Genomic DNA, 18,777 nt, shown 5'->3' with positions numbered 1-18,777 from the left:
AACAAATGTTATAATATCTAAATGATAAATAACACACATAAAGAAAGCAGGACAATAAGTCCTGAGCACATAACAAACAGTGACTATAAAATGCAACCTACTAGTAAGGTACAAGATACAGCCACATGAGATCAGGAAACATACAGTGGGGGAAATAAGTATTTGATCCCTTGCTGTTTCTGTAAGTTTGCCCACTGACAAAGACATGAACAGTCTATAATTTTAAGGGTAGGTTAATTTTAACATTGAGAGATAGAATATCCCAAAAAAAGTCAAGAAAATCACATTGTATAAATTAGATTTTTTTTTTTTGCATTTTGAGGTGAGAAATAAGTATTTGATCCCCTACAAACCATTATGAGTTCTGGCTCCTACAGACCAGTTAGACGCTCCTAATCAACTCGTTACCTGCATTAAAGACAGCTGTCTTACATAGTCACCTGTATAAAAGACTCCGGTCTACAGACTCAATGAATCAGTCAGACTCTAACCTCTACAACATGGGCAAGACCAAAGAGCTTTCTAAGGATGTCAGGGACAAGATCATAGACCTACACAAAGCTGGAATGGGCTACAAAACCATAAGTAAGATGCTGGGGGAGAAGGAGACAACTGTTGGTCCAATAGTAAGAAAATGGAAGAAATACAAAATGACTGTCAATTGACATCGATCTGGGGCACCATGCAAAATCTCACCTTGTGGAGTATCCTTGATCATAGAATCATAGAATGGTAGAGTTGGAAGGGACCTCCTGGGTCATCTGGTCCAACCCCCTGCTCAAAGCAGGATTCACTAGATCATCTCAGACAGATGTCTGTCCAGCCTCTGTTTGAAGACGTCCATTGAAGGGGAACTCACCACCTCTCGTGGCAGCCTGTTCCACTCATTAATCACCCTAACTGTCAAAAAGTTTTTCTAATATCTAATCTGTGTCTCCTCCCATTTAGTTTCATCCCATTGCTTCTAGTCTTTCCTTGTGCAAATGAGAATAAAGATGATCCTTCTACAATGTGACAGCCCTTGACATATTTGTAGACAGCTATTAAGTCTCCTCTCAGTCTTCTTTTTTGCAAGCTAAACATTCCCAAATCCTGCAACCGTTCCTCATAGGACATGGTTTGCAGACCAGTCACCATTCTGGTCGCTCTTCTCTGAACTTGCTCCAGTTTGTCTATGTCTTTTTTAAAATGTGGTGCCCAAAACTGTACACAGTATTCCAGATGAGGTCTGACCAAAGAGGAGTAAAGACCGATAATGACTTCACGTGATCTAGACTGTATGCTTCTGTTAATACATCCCAGAATTGTATTTGCCTTTTTTTCTGCTGCATCACACTGTTGACTCATGTTCAGTCTATGATCTATTAGTATACCTAAGTCTTTTTCACATGTACTGTTGCTTAGCTCTATTCCTCCCATTCTGTATATGCTTTTTTCATTTTTATTGCCCAGATGTAGTACTTTGCATTTTTCCCTGTTAAAAACCATTCTGTTGGTTGCTGTCCACTGCTCCAGTTTATTTAGGTCTTTTTGAATCCTCTCTCTCTCTTCTCTAGTATTAGCTATCCCTCCTAGCTTTGTGTCATCAGCAAATTTAATCAGTTTACCCTCAATTCCTTCATCTAAATCATTGATAAAGATGTTGAACAATACAGGTCCCAGGACGGAGCCCTGTGGTACCCCACTTGAGACATTCATCCAGCTGGATGTGAAGCCATTTACAACCACCCTTTGAGTCCGATCAATAAGCCAGTTATGAATCCACCTAACAGTTGCCTGGTCCATTGCATACTTGGTCATTTTTTCAATAAGGATGGTGTGAGATACTTTGTCAAATGCTTTGCTGAAGTCAAGATATACTATATCTACAGCATTTCCCTGATCCACCCAGTCAGTGATTCTGTCATAGAAGGAAATTAAGTTAGTCTGACATGACTTGTTAGTTACAAACCCATGCTGACTCTGGTTAATCACTTCATTCTTATCCATGTACTTACATACATGTTGTTTAATAATTTGTTCAAAGATCTTTCCTGGTATAGAAGTCAGACTCACCGGCCTATAGTTCCCTGGGTCCACCTTCTTCCCCTTTTTGAAGATAGGAACAACATTTGCTCTTCTCCAGTCTTCTGGGACTTCTCCTGTTCTCCAAGAATTTTCAAAGATTATGGAGAGTGGTTCTAAAATTTCTTCTACGATCTCATGAGGAAGGTGAGAGATCAGCCTAAAACTACACAGGGGGAACTTGTTAATGATCTCAAGGCAGCTCGGACCACAGTCACCAAGAAAACCATTGGTAACACATTACGCCTTAAAGGTTTAAAATCCTGGAGTGCCCGCAAGGTCCCCCTGCTCAAGAAGGCACATGTGCAGGCCATCTGAAGTTTGCCAATGAACACCTGGATGATTCTGTGAGTTATTGGGAGAAGGTGCTGTGGTCAGATGAGACAAAAATTGAGCTCTTTGGCATTAACTCAACTCACCGTGTTTGGAGGAAGAGAAATGCTGCCTATGACCCAAAGAACACCATCCCCACTGTCAAGCATGGAAGTGGAAACATTGTTTTGGGGGTGTTTCTCTGCTAAGGGCACAGGACTACTTCACCGCATCAATAGGAGAATGGATGGAGCCATGTACCGTAAAATCCTGAGTGACAACCTCCTTCCCTCCGCCAGGACATTAAAAATGGGTCGTGGCTGGGTCTTCCAGTAAGACAATGACCCAAAACATACAGCCAAGGCAACAAAGGAGTGGCTCAAAAAGAAGCACAGTAAGGTCATGTAGTGGCCTAGCCAGTCTCCAGACCTTAATCCCATAGAAAACTTATGGAGGGAGTTGAAGCTCCGAGTTGCCAAGCGACAGCCTCAAAATCTAAATGATTTAGAGATGATCTGCAAAGAGGAGTGGACCAAAACTCCTCCTGACATGTGCGCAACCCTCATCATCAACTACAAACAACGTCTGACTGCTGTGCTGCCAACAAGGGTTTTACCACCAAGTATTAAGTGTTGTTTGCCAGAGGCATCAAATACTTATTTCTCACTACAAAATGCAAATAAATTTATCTAATTTATACAATGTGATATTCTTGATTTTTTTGGGATATTCTATCTCTCAATGTTAAAATTAGCCTACCCTTAAAATTATAGACTGTTCATGTCTTTGTCAGTGGGCAAACTTACAAAAACAGCAAGGGACCATATACTTATTTCCTTCACTGTAAGTGAGGTGCCTGATGGTGCAAGATCCCCACACATTTCGCTGCTGCCTAGTACCTTCATCAGGGGTCATTTCTTATATGCTGTTGCATCAGAATATGAACTCTTACTGTAGTTGTAGTAGATTTCAGCTTCCAATTACAAAATGATTTCTGGCATACAATGCGTATATTGCTTTTTGCTAAGGTTTTTTTTTTGGTACAGTCACAAATGTTTTTGCAAATTTTGGTACTTTTTTTTTTGAGAATTTTTGCAGCTTTTTGATGCCAACAAACTGGTATAAAGGGACTGATAAATCCCCCCGTATAGAGTTTGGGACTACATGGTAAAAGACAACAAAATGTTGGTTTTCCTTCTGAGATCATACTACTCAGGAATTTTACCAGATGAATATTTTGCAGTTGTTTCTACCATTATGTATCTCTGTATTGGTCATTTTTTTTTATCTAGGTGCCCAGATCAGTGTGCAGCGTGAGTTGTCCCCCTGGATATCAAAAAATCCCACTGAAAGGTCATAAGGAATGTTGTTACAACTGTGCCCCCTGTCCAGAAAGAGAGATCTCTAATAAGACCGGTTGGTATCTCACGATGGTAAACTATTTCTTCTTACTGTATAAAGTAACTGGTTCTGAAGTGTCCATCATGAAGGACTTCTCTCTCATTAACCATGAAGGTACAAAAGCTGCACTTTGATTAAATCAACTTAGGAAAAGACGTAAGAGTCGGGCCGTATTCATACGTTGCGGCTGCAGTGCATCTATTTGCCACCATCTTAGTAAAACCACAACTTTTTGTTGTGTCACCATTGTAACCGAAAAAGCAACATGGCCACAACTTGTGAAAGCAGTCGTAAAAACTCCGCTTCCGAACAAATTCCCGGCTACCAGTGACTACTTTCTAAACTCCGCTCTACCTGCCTTTGGCTTGTTTCAAATCCAGTTCTGCTACATTACGGAGTCAAACCCAGTTCTGCTATACCACTGAGTCAAACCCAGTTCTGCTATACCACTGAGTCAAACCCAGCTCTACTATACCACTGAGTCAAACCCAGTTCTGCTATACCACTGAGTCAAATACGCCATATTGTTAGTGCCAGAGAAATCGGGAATATATCCCACCATTGCCACCAATTGTCACAACAGTCACACAATGCCCTGATGATTTGATGGCGCTTACACAGACTTACAGTATATACACATCCGTTTCCACCCTTGAATAGCAACCGTCCAGGGATAATCCAACACATGGGTATATACAGTCATGGCCGAAAGTGTTGGCATCCTTGAAATTGTTCCAGAAAATGAAGTATTTCTCCCAGGAAATTATCACAATTACAAGTCTTGTTATACACATAATTATTTCCTCCCAGAGGAAAAGAAGGAAAATTGGACATAATTTCGCACAAATCCCCAAAAATGGGGCCGAAAAAATTGTTGGCACTCTCAACTTAATATTTGGTTACATGTCCTTTGGAATAAATATCTGCAATAAATCTCTTCTTATAACCATCCACAAACTTCTTACACCTCTCAGCTGGAATTTTGGATCACTCTTCTTTTGCAAACTGCTCCAGGTCTTTTATATGTGAAGGCACCTTCTCCCAAAAGCAATTGTAAGATCTCTCCACAGGTGATCAATGGGATTTAGATCCAGACTCATTATTGTCACTTCAGATCTCTCCAGCGCTTTGTTTCCATCCATTTCTGGGGGTTCCTTGAAGTATGTTTGGGGTCATTGTCCTGCTGTGGTCAGTTTTCTGGGAGAAATACTTCATTTTCTGGAACAACTTCAAGGGTGCCAACTCTTTCGGCCATGACTGTATATATTGTGGTTGAGCGGGTCTCTCGGCTGTACACTGAGGTAGACACGGAACGCTGTCTTTTTAAGTTTCAGATTGGTTTATTACCAACGGCATAAACCAATATAGAGTTCATAAAATAAACACGGCACTTCTGGCATAAGGTCAAAGCAAAATAAAAAGATACAGCATAGTCCTTACATCTGCCGGGGTCCAGCCACTCAGAGTTAACAACACATGGTTCAGGTTTAGCACAAAAATGCAAGCTCCTCTCTGTGGAGCTAGCCTCTCCAGATACTGAACACCACATGGTTAAAAAGGCTGGCTATTTAAACTCCAGACCACACCTGTCAGGAAACAACACTTACATTTGGGTCAGACTTTGCAGCCCTCTGGCGCCCCCTTATCCTGCTGGTCAAACCCGGGTGCAGCTGCTCTATTTTATGTCGACTATTGTGGCACGTGATATGACAGGACGTATATATACCACCAGTTCCTTGCAGGAACGTATATATACCTCCGACCAGCCACCCTCAAACCACAATATCACATAAATACTGGTATACTGCCACCACCGATCGCTTAACAGGTGGATCAGGTACCTGGTAGGTAACGTGAATTAGCGGGTGAGGAATGTGTTTGCTCAACATAGGACAAGAAGAACGAAACTGGTAAATAATAATGATTTACTCCCAAAAGGGGGCAGTGTTTACAAAAGATATACAAGATATTACAAAAGAGACAATTTACATATATGCATAAACAGTTATTAAAATAAAAGGGATAAGTGATAGCAAAACCTGCGCCACGTGGTGATGGTCTCAGATTCTGTGGGGGGGACGGCTCCCCGGAAATTAGATGTGATTCTTCTACGCAGCGTGGTGTGCATGCGTCTGACGTCCCTGAGAAGAATGACTTAAAATGGCCGTACTGGTTTTTAGTACAGGGGCCAAACCTTAGGAAACACCTATGGTGTTTACCTCACACGGAGGCTCGGTTTTGTGAACCCACCCAGCTGCATATGACCTAGAAATCCTTCAGATTTCATATCTTGGTGTGGGGGGTCCCACATCCAAGATGGAGACATCATGTTTGCCATCATCAATATTCATGAGATTGGATATTAAATATGATATCTCTATGACACTCAGAAGCTCAGAATCCATTTCCCGGGCTTCCGGTGGTCTCCTAGTCACGAAAACCACACCATCACAATTGGAAAAAGGTGACCATCTCAAAAATGTGGTCCCTGTGTTTGTGACAGTCATGTGCATTATTAAAATCAACATTAAACGTTTGTAAAGCTAAACAATAGAATTGGAGGGAAACATCCAGGGTATACCAGTATACTTGCTCTGGGCTGAGGTTTTATGGCGTCATAAAAATTCCTGAGGGTTGGGGAAAGCTACAGTAAGTCCTATGTCTTACAAATGGACAGGGGGGGTGGAAATTTAGGACATCTCTCATTTTTAAAACTCGGACAAAAATACATTTTGTCTGACACCTCCCCCTTTTAGACTGCGCTATGGAGGTAGGACCTTCTGGTACTCCTCCAAGCGTATCTCTGGAGGCTTCCCTCGCCGGGACAACCCATCGGCATTGCCATGCTCGCTGCCTTTGCGGTGTTGAACGGTAAAGTCGTACTGCTGGAGGGTGAGGCTCCAGCGTAACAACCTTCCATTGGCACTGGACATGGTGTGCAGCCAACTCAGGGGGTTGTGGTCAGTCACGACAGTGAAGGGGCGCCCGTACAAGTAAGGCTGTAAGCGGTTGAGGGCCCATACAATGGCCAGGCCCTCCTTCTCTATGGTGGAATAGGCCACTTCCCTCGGCAGCAGTATCCGACTTAGGTACAACACGGGGTGTTCTTGGTTCCCCGAGTCGACCTGGCTGAGTACAGCACCGAGGCCAAACTCACTGGCGTCGGTCTGTACGAAGAGGGGCCGTTTGCCGTCGACCGCCTTTAGCACAGGAGATCTGCTCAGGGCAGTCTTCAAAGCCCAAAAGGCCACCTCGCATTCATCTGTCCATTTGACTGAATGGGGTAGGCTCCTCCTGGTGAGGTCTGTCAAGGGCTTCGCAAGGCTACTATAGTCTTGTACAAAGCGTCTATAGTACCCTGCGGTGCCCAAGAAGGACTGCACCTGCTTCTTGGTCATGGGGGTGGGCCAGGACACGATAGCGTCCACTTTCCCAGGCTCTGGCTTCAGAGTACCCCCACCTACCTGGTGCCCCAGGTAGTGGACCTCGTTCATGCCCATCTGGCACTTTCCCTGCTTGATGGCCAAGCCCGCCTGGTGAATGCGCCCGAGCACCTGCTGCAGATGCTCGAGGTGATCCTCCCAGGTGGGACTGAAGATGGCAATGTCATCCAGGTACTCCACTGCGTACCTCTCCAGTCCCTGGAGCAGGTGGTTGACCATTCGCTGGAAAGTGGCAGGGGCATTTTTCATGCCGAAAGGCATGACCGTGGATTCATACAATCCGAAGGGGGTGATAAAGGCGGACTTCTCCTGGGCCCCGGGGCTCAAGGGAATCTGCCAATATCCCCGACTCAAATCCACAATGGAGAGATAGCTCGCACTGGCTAACCGCTCCAGCAGCTCCTCAATGCGTGGCATTGGTTGTGCATCAGAGGCTGTGATAGCGTTGAGCCCCCTGTAGTCCACACAGAACCGGGTGGTCCAGTCCTTCTTTGGCACCAGGACTACAGGTGAGGCCCACGCGCTCTTGGACCGCTTAATCACCCCCAGCTTCAGCATCTCCTCGACCTCCTGGCGCATGACATGCTGCACCTCGTCGGAGATTCGATAGGCTGTCCGCCGGAGTAGGGCATGATTCCCGGTGTCCACTTCATGGACCGCCGCCTCAGTCCTGCCAGGCATGTTGGTGAACACTGCTTGGAAGGGTTTCAGCACTGCTCGCAGCTGAGACCTCTGGTCTGCGGATAGCAAGTCGCTTATCTCTACATCCTCTAGGGACCCGCTGGCCTTCGCTTGGGCGAGCATGTCCAAGAGGGGGTCATCCTCCCCATCCTCGGGCAGGTTGCAGACCGGTAGGACGCAGGTTCCACGTTCTTGATGAGCCTTCATCATATTAACGTGAAACGCCTTCCGCCTACCCCGCTCGTGGTCAAGTGTGATCACGTAGGTGACCGGGTTGAGCTGTTGGTGAATGACATACGGGCCTTCCCAGGCCGCCTGAAGCTTGTCCTTTGGTACGGGGACCAGCACCCACACCTTCTGACCCACCTGGTAGGTCCGTTCTCGGGCGTTCTGACCGTACCAATGCTTCTGGTCAGCCTGGGCTTGCGCCATGTTGTCATGCACCAACTGCATCAAGGTCTGCATCTTGTCACGGAAGCGCATGACATACTCCACGGTGGACACTCCTGGGGAGCTCGGCTCTTCTTCCCAGAATTCCCTTATCAACCCAAGGGGTCCTCGGACACGCCTGCCATACAGGAGCTCAAAGGGGGAGAACCCCGTCGAGGCCTGTGGAACCTCTCTGTAAGCAAATAGCAGGTGTGGGAGGTAACGCTCCCAGTCGCGACCCTGGGTTTCAACCAGCATTTTTAACATCTGTTTGAGGGTACCATTGAATCACTCACACAAACCATTGGTCTGTTGGTGATACGCGCTCGATACCAAATGCTGCACCTGCATTTTCTTACATAGGGCCTCCATTAAGCGTGACATGAACTGGGTCCCCTGGTCGGTAAGCATCTCCCTGGGAAATGCTACTCGCGAAAAGATGGCCAAGAGGGCGTCCGCCACCTTATCCGCCCTAATTGAGGACAGGGCTACTGCCTCCGGATACCGGGTAGCATAGTCTACCACGGTAAGGATGAAACGTTTTCCAGAGCTGCTGGGTATGGCCAGTGGTCCCACAATGTCCACAGCAATCTTCTGGAAAGGCTCCTCTATCACTGGCAAAGAGATCAGGGGGGCTTTGGGAGCTGGCCCTGACTTTCCCACTCTTTGACATGTGGTACAGGAGCGACAGTAGTTCACCACATCCGTCCTCATTTTGGGCCAATAAAAGTGGTGAGACAGCCGGGCCTTGGTTTTGCTGACCCCCAAGTGTCCAGCGAGTGGAATTTCATGGGTGATCCGCAACAACTCATCCCTGAATTGGTAGGGGACGACCAGCTGTCTTTCCCTCAGCCACTCCTGTTGGGGTGTACAGGGAACTGTCTCCCGGTACAACCTACCTTGGTCCCAGAATACCCTCTCCTTATCCGACTCGGAGGTCGGTTTCTCAGCGAGGCTCCTTAATGTCTCCAAGCTAGCATCTGAGTGCAGAGCTGCCTGAAACTCCTGGCTGGAGGAAGCCAGAAGTGAGGTTAAGGCCACGTCCTCACTGGGACCCTCTGGGAACGGCTCTGGGTCCATACCTGATCCTGTTATTCCTCTGTCCGAGGAGGGTCCAGAAGGCAGGACGTTACTTGCGTTCTGGGCACTCTGACTGCGGTTAACAGCGGCTATATAGGCCGTCTCCCTGGGGAATAACACCGTCTCATTAGCCTGCGAGGCCATGAGAACTACTTCTCCATCATCCTCCATTATCTCAGGCACCGTGCTACGTATGAGACAGCGACTATCAGCTAGGTCACCTTCTGTTGTGACACTGGTCACTGGCACAGCACCACCTGCTTCATGGTCCTCGTGCCTCTCCCCATTACCCTTGGCACTGACCTTTGCTCCTGCTAGGGGATCCTCAGCAACATCACCCCGCAGAGTGACATGGCTGAGTTCTCCTGCACCTTCCAATACAACATTATCATCATCATCATCCTCATCATCATCATCATCATCATCATCATCATCATCATCATCATCATCAGGTAAAGCATTGACATTCCCATTATCAGTATTAACCTTACCAACCGTATCAGATCTGGGAGGGGTGTCAGGGACATAATAAGCAAACATCCTCCCCAAATCAGTTCCCAACAAAACATTTTCAGGTAGGTTGTCAGATACTCCCACTTCCTTCACCCCACTCCCCGCACCCCAATCAATAAAAACCCGGGCCATGGGCAAGGGGCATCGGACGCCCCCAATCCCGGTGACAGTCAGGGTCTTTCCTGGAATAAGTTCTTCAGTGGACACCAGTTCGGGTCGGATGAGGGTTCGTTCGGCCCCAGTGTCCTTGAGGCCTATAGTGAGAGTGTTCCCCACCCTGACAGACTGCAAGTTTTCACAGGCCCTCCCAACTGGCCCACCCACCAAAAGAACGGATGCCTTAGGCCCTGGGGCCTTGGATGGGGGGTTCTTCCTCTGCTTCTCTGGGCAAGTGGCGCTGAGATGACCAGTCTGGTTGCAGAAATAACACCTGCGGGCATCAGATGCAGGCAGGGCCTTGGTAACAGGGAAAAGGCCTCCGGAAGGTTGGCTGGCAAGGGCAGGGATGGTGGTTGACGGCTTACCCCCTTTCCAGCTGGTGACGACCGGCTTCCGCACCTCCGGTCTCCGGTTAGCCTTGTAGGTGTCTGTGATCTGCGCTGCTTTATTGGCATCTGGTGGCTCCCGATCCATTACGAACTGCCATACCTCAGTCGGACACAGATGCAGGAACTGGTCTTTCACCATCAGGTCCTTTAGCTGCTCAAAGGTGGTCGCTGACAGTCCTTGGATCCACTGCACAAAGTTGGTTCGGAGCCCGTCTACCACATCACTGTAGGTGTCATGTGGTCCACATTGGAGGGCTCTGAACTTTTTCCAGTAAACCTCCGGAGTCAGCTGATACTTTTTTATCAGGGCCTGCTTGACGGCCTCATAGTCTCCATCTTGCTCTCGAGGGAGGGAAGCAAACACCTCCAAAGCTTTTCCTCGGAGTCCTGGGGTTAAATATTTTGCCCACTCGTCTGTTGGCAGCTGATACTGCCTGCAGGCCTTTTCAAAGCCTCGCAGAAACGTGTCCAAGTCCCCATCCTTTTCCATCACAGGGAAGTGCTCAGGACGAGGTTTAAAGCAGCTGGCACTGTTGGACTCATGGGTCTGCTTAGAGGGCGACTCCTTCTGAATCCGGGCTAGCTCCAGCTGGTGTTGTCGGTCAGCTTGTCGCTCATCAGCCTCTCGGTCAGCTTGGGCTTGTCGCTCAGCAGCCTCTCGGTCAGCTTGGGCTTGTCGCTCCGCTTGGGCCTGTTTCTCTGCTCGCTCCTGGAATCTCAGGATCAGCTGCAGTTGTCCATCACGATCGTCTGCGGCGAGCTCCTCCAAGGCCATCTGCAGGTGGGGGTCCACACTACCCTGGTTGCGGGTATGGCTGGCAATCACAGGTGGGACCCCTGCAGCAGCGCCATCCGGGCCTTGGCTGGCCGCCCCATCATCAGGGCTCTGCTGTCGGACGGGCTCTGCAGCACCTTGTAACAGTTCCGCAATCATTTGGGCCTTGTTTTTGCCCGTGGGGTCAATCTGCCGCAGCTCACAGAGGGCAGTGAGAGTGGTCTTCGTCTACTGGTGATACCAGGGCTCTCCACGCGTAGTCATTTTTGCCAAATAAAAGATAGGATAGAAAAACAAGAGAAGGGGAGGGGCAACTGCTACACATACAGTAATGTCTCATATCTAATAAACACTGAGTTCGATCTTCCAAAACTTTTGTGCAAGTTTTTAGTGAGAGGAATGATTGCTCAAACCAGATCACTAATGTCCTATGATCCCACCTCTTGCCACCAATTTGTCAGGAAACAACACCCACTTTTGGGTCAGACTTTGCAGCCCTCTGGCGCCCCCTTATCCTGCTGGTCAAACCCAGTATTGACCGAGGATAAGCACGGGTGAAGCTGCTCTATTTTATGTCGACTATTGTGGCACGTGATGTGACAGGACGTACAGTACAGACCAAAAGTTTGGACACACTTTCTCGTTTAAAAATTTTTCTGTATTTTCATGACTTTGAAAATTGTACATTCACACTGAAGGTATCAAAACTATGAATTAACACATGTGGAATTATATACTTAACAAAAAAGTGTAAAACAACTGAAAATATGTCTTATATTCTAGGTTCTTCAAAGCAGCCACGTTTTGCTTTGATGACTGCTTTGCACACTCTTGGCATTCTCTTGATGAGGTTCAAGAGGTAGTCACTGGAAATGGTTTTCACTTCACAGGTGTGCCCTGTCAGGTTTAATAAGTGGGATTTCTTACCTTATAAATGGGGTTGGGACCATAAGTTGTGTTGTGCAGAAGTCAGGTGGATACACAGCTGATAGTCCTACTGAATAGACTGTTAGAATTTATATGATGGCAAGAAAAAAGCAGCTAGCTAAAGAAAAACGAGTGGCCATCATTACTTTAAGAAATGAAGGTCAGTCAGTCCGAAAAATTGGGCAAACTTTGAAAGTGTCCCCAAGTGCAGTTGCAAAAACCATCAAGAGCTACAAAGAAATGGGCTCACATGAGGACCGCCCCAGGAAAGGAAGACCAAGAGTCACCTATGCTTCTGAGGATAAGTTTACCTGAGTCACCAGCCTCAGAAATCGCAGGTTAACAAAAGCTCAGATTAGAGACCAGGTCAATGCCACACAGAGTTCTAGCAGCAGACACATCTCTACAACAACTGTTAAGAGGAGACTTTGTGCAGCAGGCCTTCATGGTAAAATAGCTGCTAGGAAACCACTGCTAAGGACAGGAAACAAGCCGAAGAGACTTGTTTGGGCAAAAGAACACAAGGAATGGACATTAGACCAGTGGAAATCTGTGCTTTGGTCTGATGAGTCCAAATTTGAGATCTTTGGTTCCAACCACCGTGTCTTTGTGCGACACAGAAAAGGTGAACGGATGGACTCTACATGCCTGGTTCCCAAGGTGAAGCATGGAGGAGGAGGTGTGATGGTGTGGGGGTGCTTTGCTGGTGACACTGTTGGGGATTTATTAAAAATTGAAGGCATACTGAACCAGCATGGCTACCACAGCATCTTGCAGCGGCATGCTATTCCATCCGGTTTGCGTTTAGTTGGACCATCATTTATTTTTCAACGGGACAATGACCCCAAACACACTTCCAGGCTGTGTAAGGGCTATTTGACCAAGAAGGAGAGTGATGGGGTGCTACGCCAGATGACCTGGCCTCCGCAGTCACCAAACATGAACCCAATCGAGATGGTTTGGGGTGAGCTGGACCACAGAGTGAAGGCAAAAGGGTCAACAAGTACTAAGCATCTCTGGGAACTTCTTCAAGATTGTTGGAAGACCATTTCCGGTGACTACCTCTTGAAGCTCATCAAGAGAATGCCAAGAGTGTGCAAAGCAGTCATCAAAGCAAAAGGTGGCTGCTTTGAAGAACCTAGAATATAAGACATATTTTCAGTTGTTTCACACTTTTTTGTTAACTATATAATTCCACATATGTTAATTCATAGTTTTTATGCCTTCAGTGTTAATGTACAATTTTCATAGTCATGAAAATACAGAAAAATATTTAAATGAGAAGGTGTGTCCAAACTTTTGGTCTGTACTGTATATTAACCACCAGTTCCTTGCAGGAATGTATATATACCCCTGACCAGCCACCCTCAAACCACAATATCACATAAATACTGGTATACTGCCACCACCGATCGCTTAACAGGTGGATCGGGTACCTGGTAGGTAACGTGAATTAGCGGGTGAGGAACGTGTTTGCTCAACATAGGACAAGAAGAACGAAACTGGTAAATAATAATGATTTACTCCCAAAAGGGGGCAGTGTTTACAAAAGATATACAAGATATTACAAAAGAGACAATTTACATATATGCATAAACAGTTATTAAAATAAAAGGGATAAGTGATAGCAAAACCTACGCCACGTGGTGATGGTCTCAGATTCTGTGGGGGGGACGGCTCCCCGGAAAGTAGATGTGATTCTTCTACGCAGCGTGGTGTGCATGCGTCTGACGTCCCTGAGAAGAATGACTTAAAATGGCCGTACTGGTTTTTAGTACAGGGGCCAAACCTTAGGAAACACCCATGGTGTTTACCTCACATGGAGGCTTGGTTTTGTGAACCCACCCAACTGCATATGACCTAGAAAGCCTTCAAATTTCATATCTTGGTGTGGGGGGGTCCCACATCCAAGATGGAGACATCATGTTTGCCGTCATCAATATTCATGAAGATGGATATTAAATATGATATCTCTTTGACACTCAGAGGCTCAGAATCCATTTCCCGGGCTTCCGGTGGTCTCCTAGTCACGAAAACCACACCATCACAATTGGAAAAAGGTGACCATCTCAAAAATGTGGTCCCTGTGTTTGTGACAGTCATGTGCATTATTAAAATCAACATTAAACGTTTGTAAAGCTAAACAATAGAATTGGAGGGAAACATCCAGGTTATACCAGTATACTTGCTCTGGACTGAGGTTTTATGGCGTCATAAAAATTCCTGAGGGTTGGGGAAAGCTACAGTGAGTCCTATGTCTTACAAATGGACAGGGGGGGTGGAAATTTAGGACATCTCTCATTTTTAAAACTCGGACAAAAATACATTTTGCCTGACAACACCCTGGGGTGGAGATATGGTGAACGACCTCCCACGTGCTCTATAGTCGTTCACAAAAACCCAGCCCTTCTAAAATGGCTGCTTAACCCCTTGCAACAGTTAGTGTCCTGGAGCAAAACCTCTGGGTTTCAAATCACTGAAGCTAATAGCCTCAGTTAAACATACCTCCCCTCCAGCACTTTGCGAGTGACTTTGTCACATATCCCCCCCTCTGCCCAAAGGTGGGGATAACAGGGAAGTCTAGACAGGGCATCTACATTACCATGTAGTTTCCCTGGCCTGTGCTCCACATGAAAACTAAAGTCCTGTAGCACTTGAAACCACCTAGTTACCCGGTCATTCTTCCCCCTCCTTTCCCTCATCCATCTCAGGAGCGCAAGATCTGATTCCAGCCTGAACTTTCGGCCTAACAGGTAGTACCTCAGCATGTCAATTGCCCATTTGATAGCCAAGCACTCTTTATCCACGATGGCGTAGTTTTTTCACAGGAGGAGAGTTTCCTACTTAGGAATAGGACTTGATGTTTGTCCCCATCCATTTCCTGAGACAACACAGCTCATAAACCAACCTTGGAGGCGTCCGTCTGAACCACAAACTCCTTAGTGAATCAGGCGCGACCAAGACTGGCTGTTTACATAGGGTGAGCTTCAACTCCTGGAACACCACCTCCGCTTCAGAGGACCATTTGGCCATCGATGTCTTCATGCCCTTAAGAAGATAAGTCAGGGCGAAATTTGGGATAAATCGCCAAGAGTATCCCACAATTCCCAGAAACGCCCAAGCTTGCTTGTTAGATACCAGTTGCGGACAATTTTGGATGGCCTCCAACTTATTTACTTGTGGTTTTATTTCGCCTCTTCCAACGATGTAGCCTAAGTATTTTGCCTCTTCTTTCTCCAAGACGCACTTCTTTGGGTTTATGGTAAACCCTGCCTTCCTTAGTGCATCCAGTACCACCTGGACCTTCTGTAGATGACTTCCCCAATCCGGGCTGAAGATCACAATGTAATCTGCGGTGTACTTCTTGTGCGAGGCTAGGATCCAGTCCATGGACCTCTGGATGATAGCTAGGGCTCCCTGCAGAACAAACGGCATCCTGGTGTACTGAAAGCAGCCATCAGGGGTAGAGAAGTCCATCTTCTCCTAGACCCTTGGAGACAGGAGAATTTGCCAGTACCCCTCTGTCGGGTCCAGGGTGGTGATGTATCTGGCTGACCCTAGCCTCTCAATCAGTTCATGGACCCAGGGCATCAGATATGCGTCAAACTTGGACACCTCATTTAGATTCTTGTAGTTACAGAAATGCCACACTCTGTCTGGCTTTGGCCGCTCTTTGACTCCTTGATGTCACCCAGGCTCATCATTATCCGCAGCTCCTTAAAAATCAATGGGATTTAGATCCGGACTCATTACTGCCACTTCACCCTCACATGCGGTTCCGTCAGGATTTCATGCTCCATCACCTGCGTACAACTTGGCAGCTCCAAAAACAGGTCCCGGTTCCGCTGAAGCAGCTCTCGGCACTGTTGCTTCTGGGCCGATGACAGTGTCTCGGCCACTGTGACATCCTCAACTCTGGCTTCAAGATGGGCCCCCAGGCACATAGCTTCCACCGGGTCCCTGTCTTACAAGGGTTTTAGCAGGTTAATGTGGTACACCTGGTACGGCTTTCTTCTCCCTAGTTGGTGGACCTTGTAGTTGACGTCACTCAACTTTTCGACCACCTCGTATGGTCCTTGCCACTTGGCCAGGAATTTACTTAAGACCGGTTGTAGAACCTGGCTTGAGCCTCTTGGCATTGGAGGAGGCTGTCCCTCACAATTGGCCTCACCTTCTCGATCCGGTCTTGCATATGGGCCACATGTTCGATAACGCTCCTGTGGGGTGTCACTTCAACTTCCCAGGTCTCCTTCTCAATATTCATAAGTCCTCGAGGGTGCCATCCATATAGCAGTTCGAAGGGGAAGAAACCCTTGGAGGCCTGGGAGGACTTCCCTGACTGAGAATAGCAGGTAGAGGAGTAGGCAATCCCAGTCTCGGCCATCCTTTTCTACAAGCTTCTTCAGCATGGATTTTAGAGTCTGGTTGAACCTCTAAACCACGCCATCTGCAGATGGTACATGGATGTCCTGAGTTGTGTAATTTGGAGAGCCTTACGCAACTCCCTCATTACTTTAGACATGAAAGAGGAGTTCCTTGGTTTGTCAGGATCTCCTTTGGCAGGCCCATCTGGGAGAAAATATGCACTAGCTCTCAGGATATACTCCTGGCAGAGTAGTTTCTCAGTGGTACCGCCTCCAGGTACCATGTTGCGTAGTCCATTACTACTAAAATGTACTGAAGCCCCCTAGCGGACTTAACCGGGGGCGCGACAAGGTCCATGACAATCAAGTCCAGTGCGACCTCTATAATGGGAAACGGCACTAGGGGACTGCAAAAGTGGGTTACTGGAGCAGTTAGCTGACAAGTAGGGCAGGATCGACAGAAATTCACAATGACATCCAGACCAGTAAAACCTCTGCAAGACCCGCTCTTGGGTTTTCTATACTTCCAGATACCCACTCAAGGCATGAGATGGGCCAATTCTAATTCCCTACGTCTAATTCCCGGCACCACCAATTGCTCTATCACTTCCCCTTTTGGTTTAGTGACCCGATAAAGCAGTTCATTTAGTGTAAAATATGGGAACCTAGTGTCAGCCCCTGGCTCTTGAGCAACAACATTTATTACAGACACATTATCAAATGCATTTTTCAATGTGAGTTCCTGCATTTGAGCAGTACCAAAATTTCCCCCAGAAACCCCCAAATCAGGAATCTCGGCCTCCAGGGTCACCATCTCGTCTTTGTCACCAGCAAGGATACACAGAGGGAACTCATCCGCCTCTGACTGTGACGGTGATCCATCATGGTGTAACCAGCTCCTGTCGGAGTCATGTGGTACGCCTGCTTTCTGCCATAAGTCCCAGAACAGGCTAAGTTCCCACCCTATTATTATGGGTGTAGCAGGTCCTTAACCACCCTGACCTCATGGGACACAGTCCCACAGTTAGTTTTTATGGTCACTCTGGCAACAGGGTGTCCCTGTTGAATACATTGTACACCCACATTTTTCCCAGGGAGCAACTGGTGGGGGAGTGTGACCCTTAACAGAGTCACCAAACCCCCAAGTCCAAGAGTCCTGTCACCAGTACCACATTTATGGTCATGGAACATGACTGTGGGCCCTCACTGGGCTGATAGTCCACACTGCTGGCGGGTTAGGCATAGTTTGAACACCGGTGTCCAAGGCTACAGGGCTCTGAGGTCAGGGGGCAGTGGGCTGCTATATGACATGGGCCGTGACATTTCCAGCATATAATAGCCCCTGCAGGAACCTTTGTAATTAACTCCCCTGCCCCTTTGGATCTTGGACGTCCTACCAGTTTTTGGGCCTCTGCCCCCTGGTGGGAACCCCAGTACGGAGTGGGCTGCTTTCCCCAGGACACTTCGACCCCCTTATACCTCTCGACCAGTTCATCGGCGTTCTGCAGATCACACTGGGCAACCCAAGTCTGTATTGGCCTTGGCAGGGAATGCACAAACAGGTCCATAACCATTCACTCTACCATCTGTGCAAGAGTAGAGGATTCTGGCTGCAACCATTTTTGGACCAGGTGCAGTAGGTCAAACATTTGGGAGCGAGGGCGTTTCTTCCGGTGATACACCCAACGGTGGACCCGCTGTGCCCTGACAGTTATCGTCACTAGAGATGAGTGAACGATAAAATGTTCGGTTCACTCTGGCTCTTCGAACTTTCTGTTGTTTGCCGAATAATTCGTCGAAAGGTTCAAAGAACATAACTAATCCCATTGGATTCAATGAGAGGCAAAACCAAACGCATACACAATACCTTCAAATGGGCCCAAAAGCTGCTCAAATTAGGGGCAGACACCAGGAAACGTGGCATCATGGACCCACAGTACAAATTTTATAATGGCACAGCAGCAGTCAGCCATGGGCAATGCATGAGGTATCCGGGTCTGGGCCAGCATTTACAGCTTTGAATTGAACTTGAATTGAAATTAGGGCAAGGTGAGTGAGGGATCGGTGTAGACCTGCTGTGCTGGGAGGTCTGATACCACATGCAACAGCTCAGACGGCTTTTATGTTCAGCCATACTCAGATCGCAGAAAAATCAGTTTCATAAAGTAGAATTGGTACAAAAATTTAAGGATAGTAACACGGGTAGTTGACTGAAAGTAAGTGGAGACCTGCCGGTCTGG

At 47.2% G+C, this 18,777-nt stretch overlaps 1 protein-coding gene across 1 annotated transcript in view; it reads left to right on the top strand.

Annotated features, from left to right (window-relative positions):
* LOC141257870 (vomeronasal type-2 receptor 26-like) overlaps nt 1-18,777 on the top strand; it is a 32,778-nt gene that overhangs the window by 1,923 nt on the left and 12,078 nt on the right. Inside the window, exon 3 of the mRNA XM_073672879.1 lies at nt 3,669-3,792. Coding sequence (XP_073528980.1) covers nt 3,669-3,792 — 124 coding nt within the window. The remainder of the gene's footprint in view (nt 1-3,668; nt 3,793-18,777) is intronic.

The sequence above is a fragment of the Phyllobates terribilis genome, unplaced genomic scaffold (assembly GCF_046119375.1).
Source record: "Phyllobates terribilis strain yellow unplaced genomic scaffold, ASM4611937v1 Scaffold_3__8_contigs__length_932513732, whole genome shotgun sequence".
NCBI classification, from domain to species: domain Eukaryota; kingdom Metazoa; phylum Chordata; class Amphibia; order Anura; family Dendrobatidae; genus Phyllobates; species Phyllobates terribilis.
This window is presented reverse-complemented; position numbering and strand designations above follow the sequence as displayed.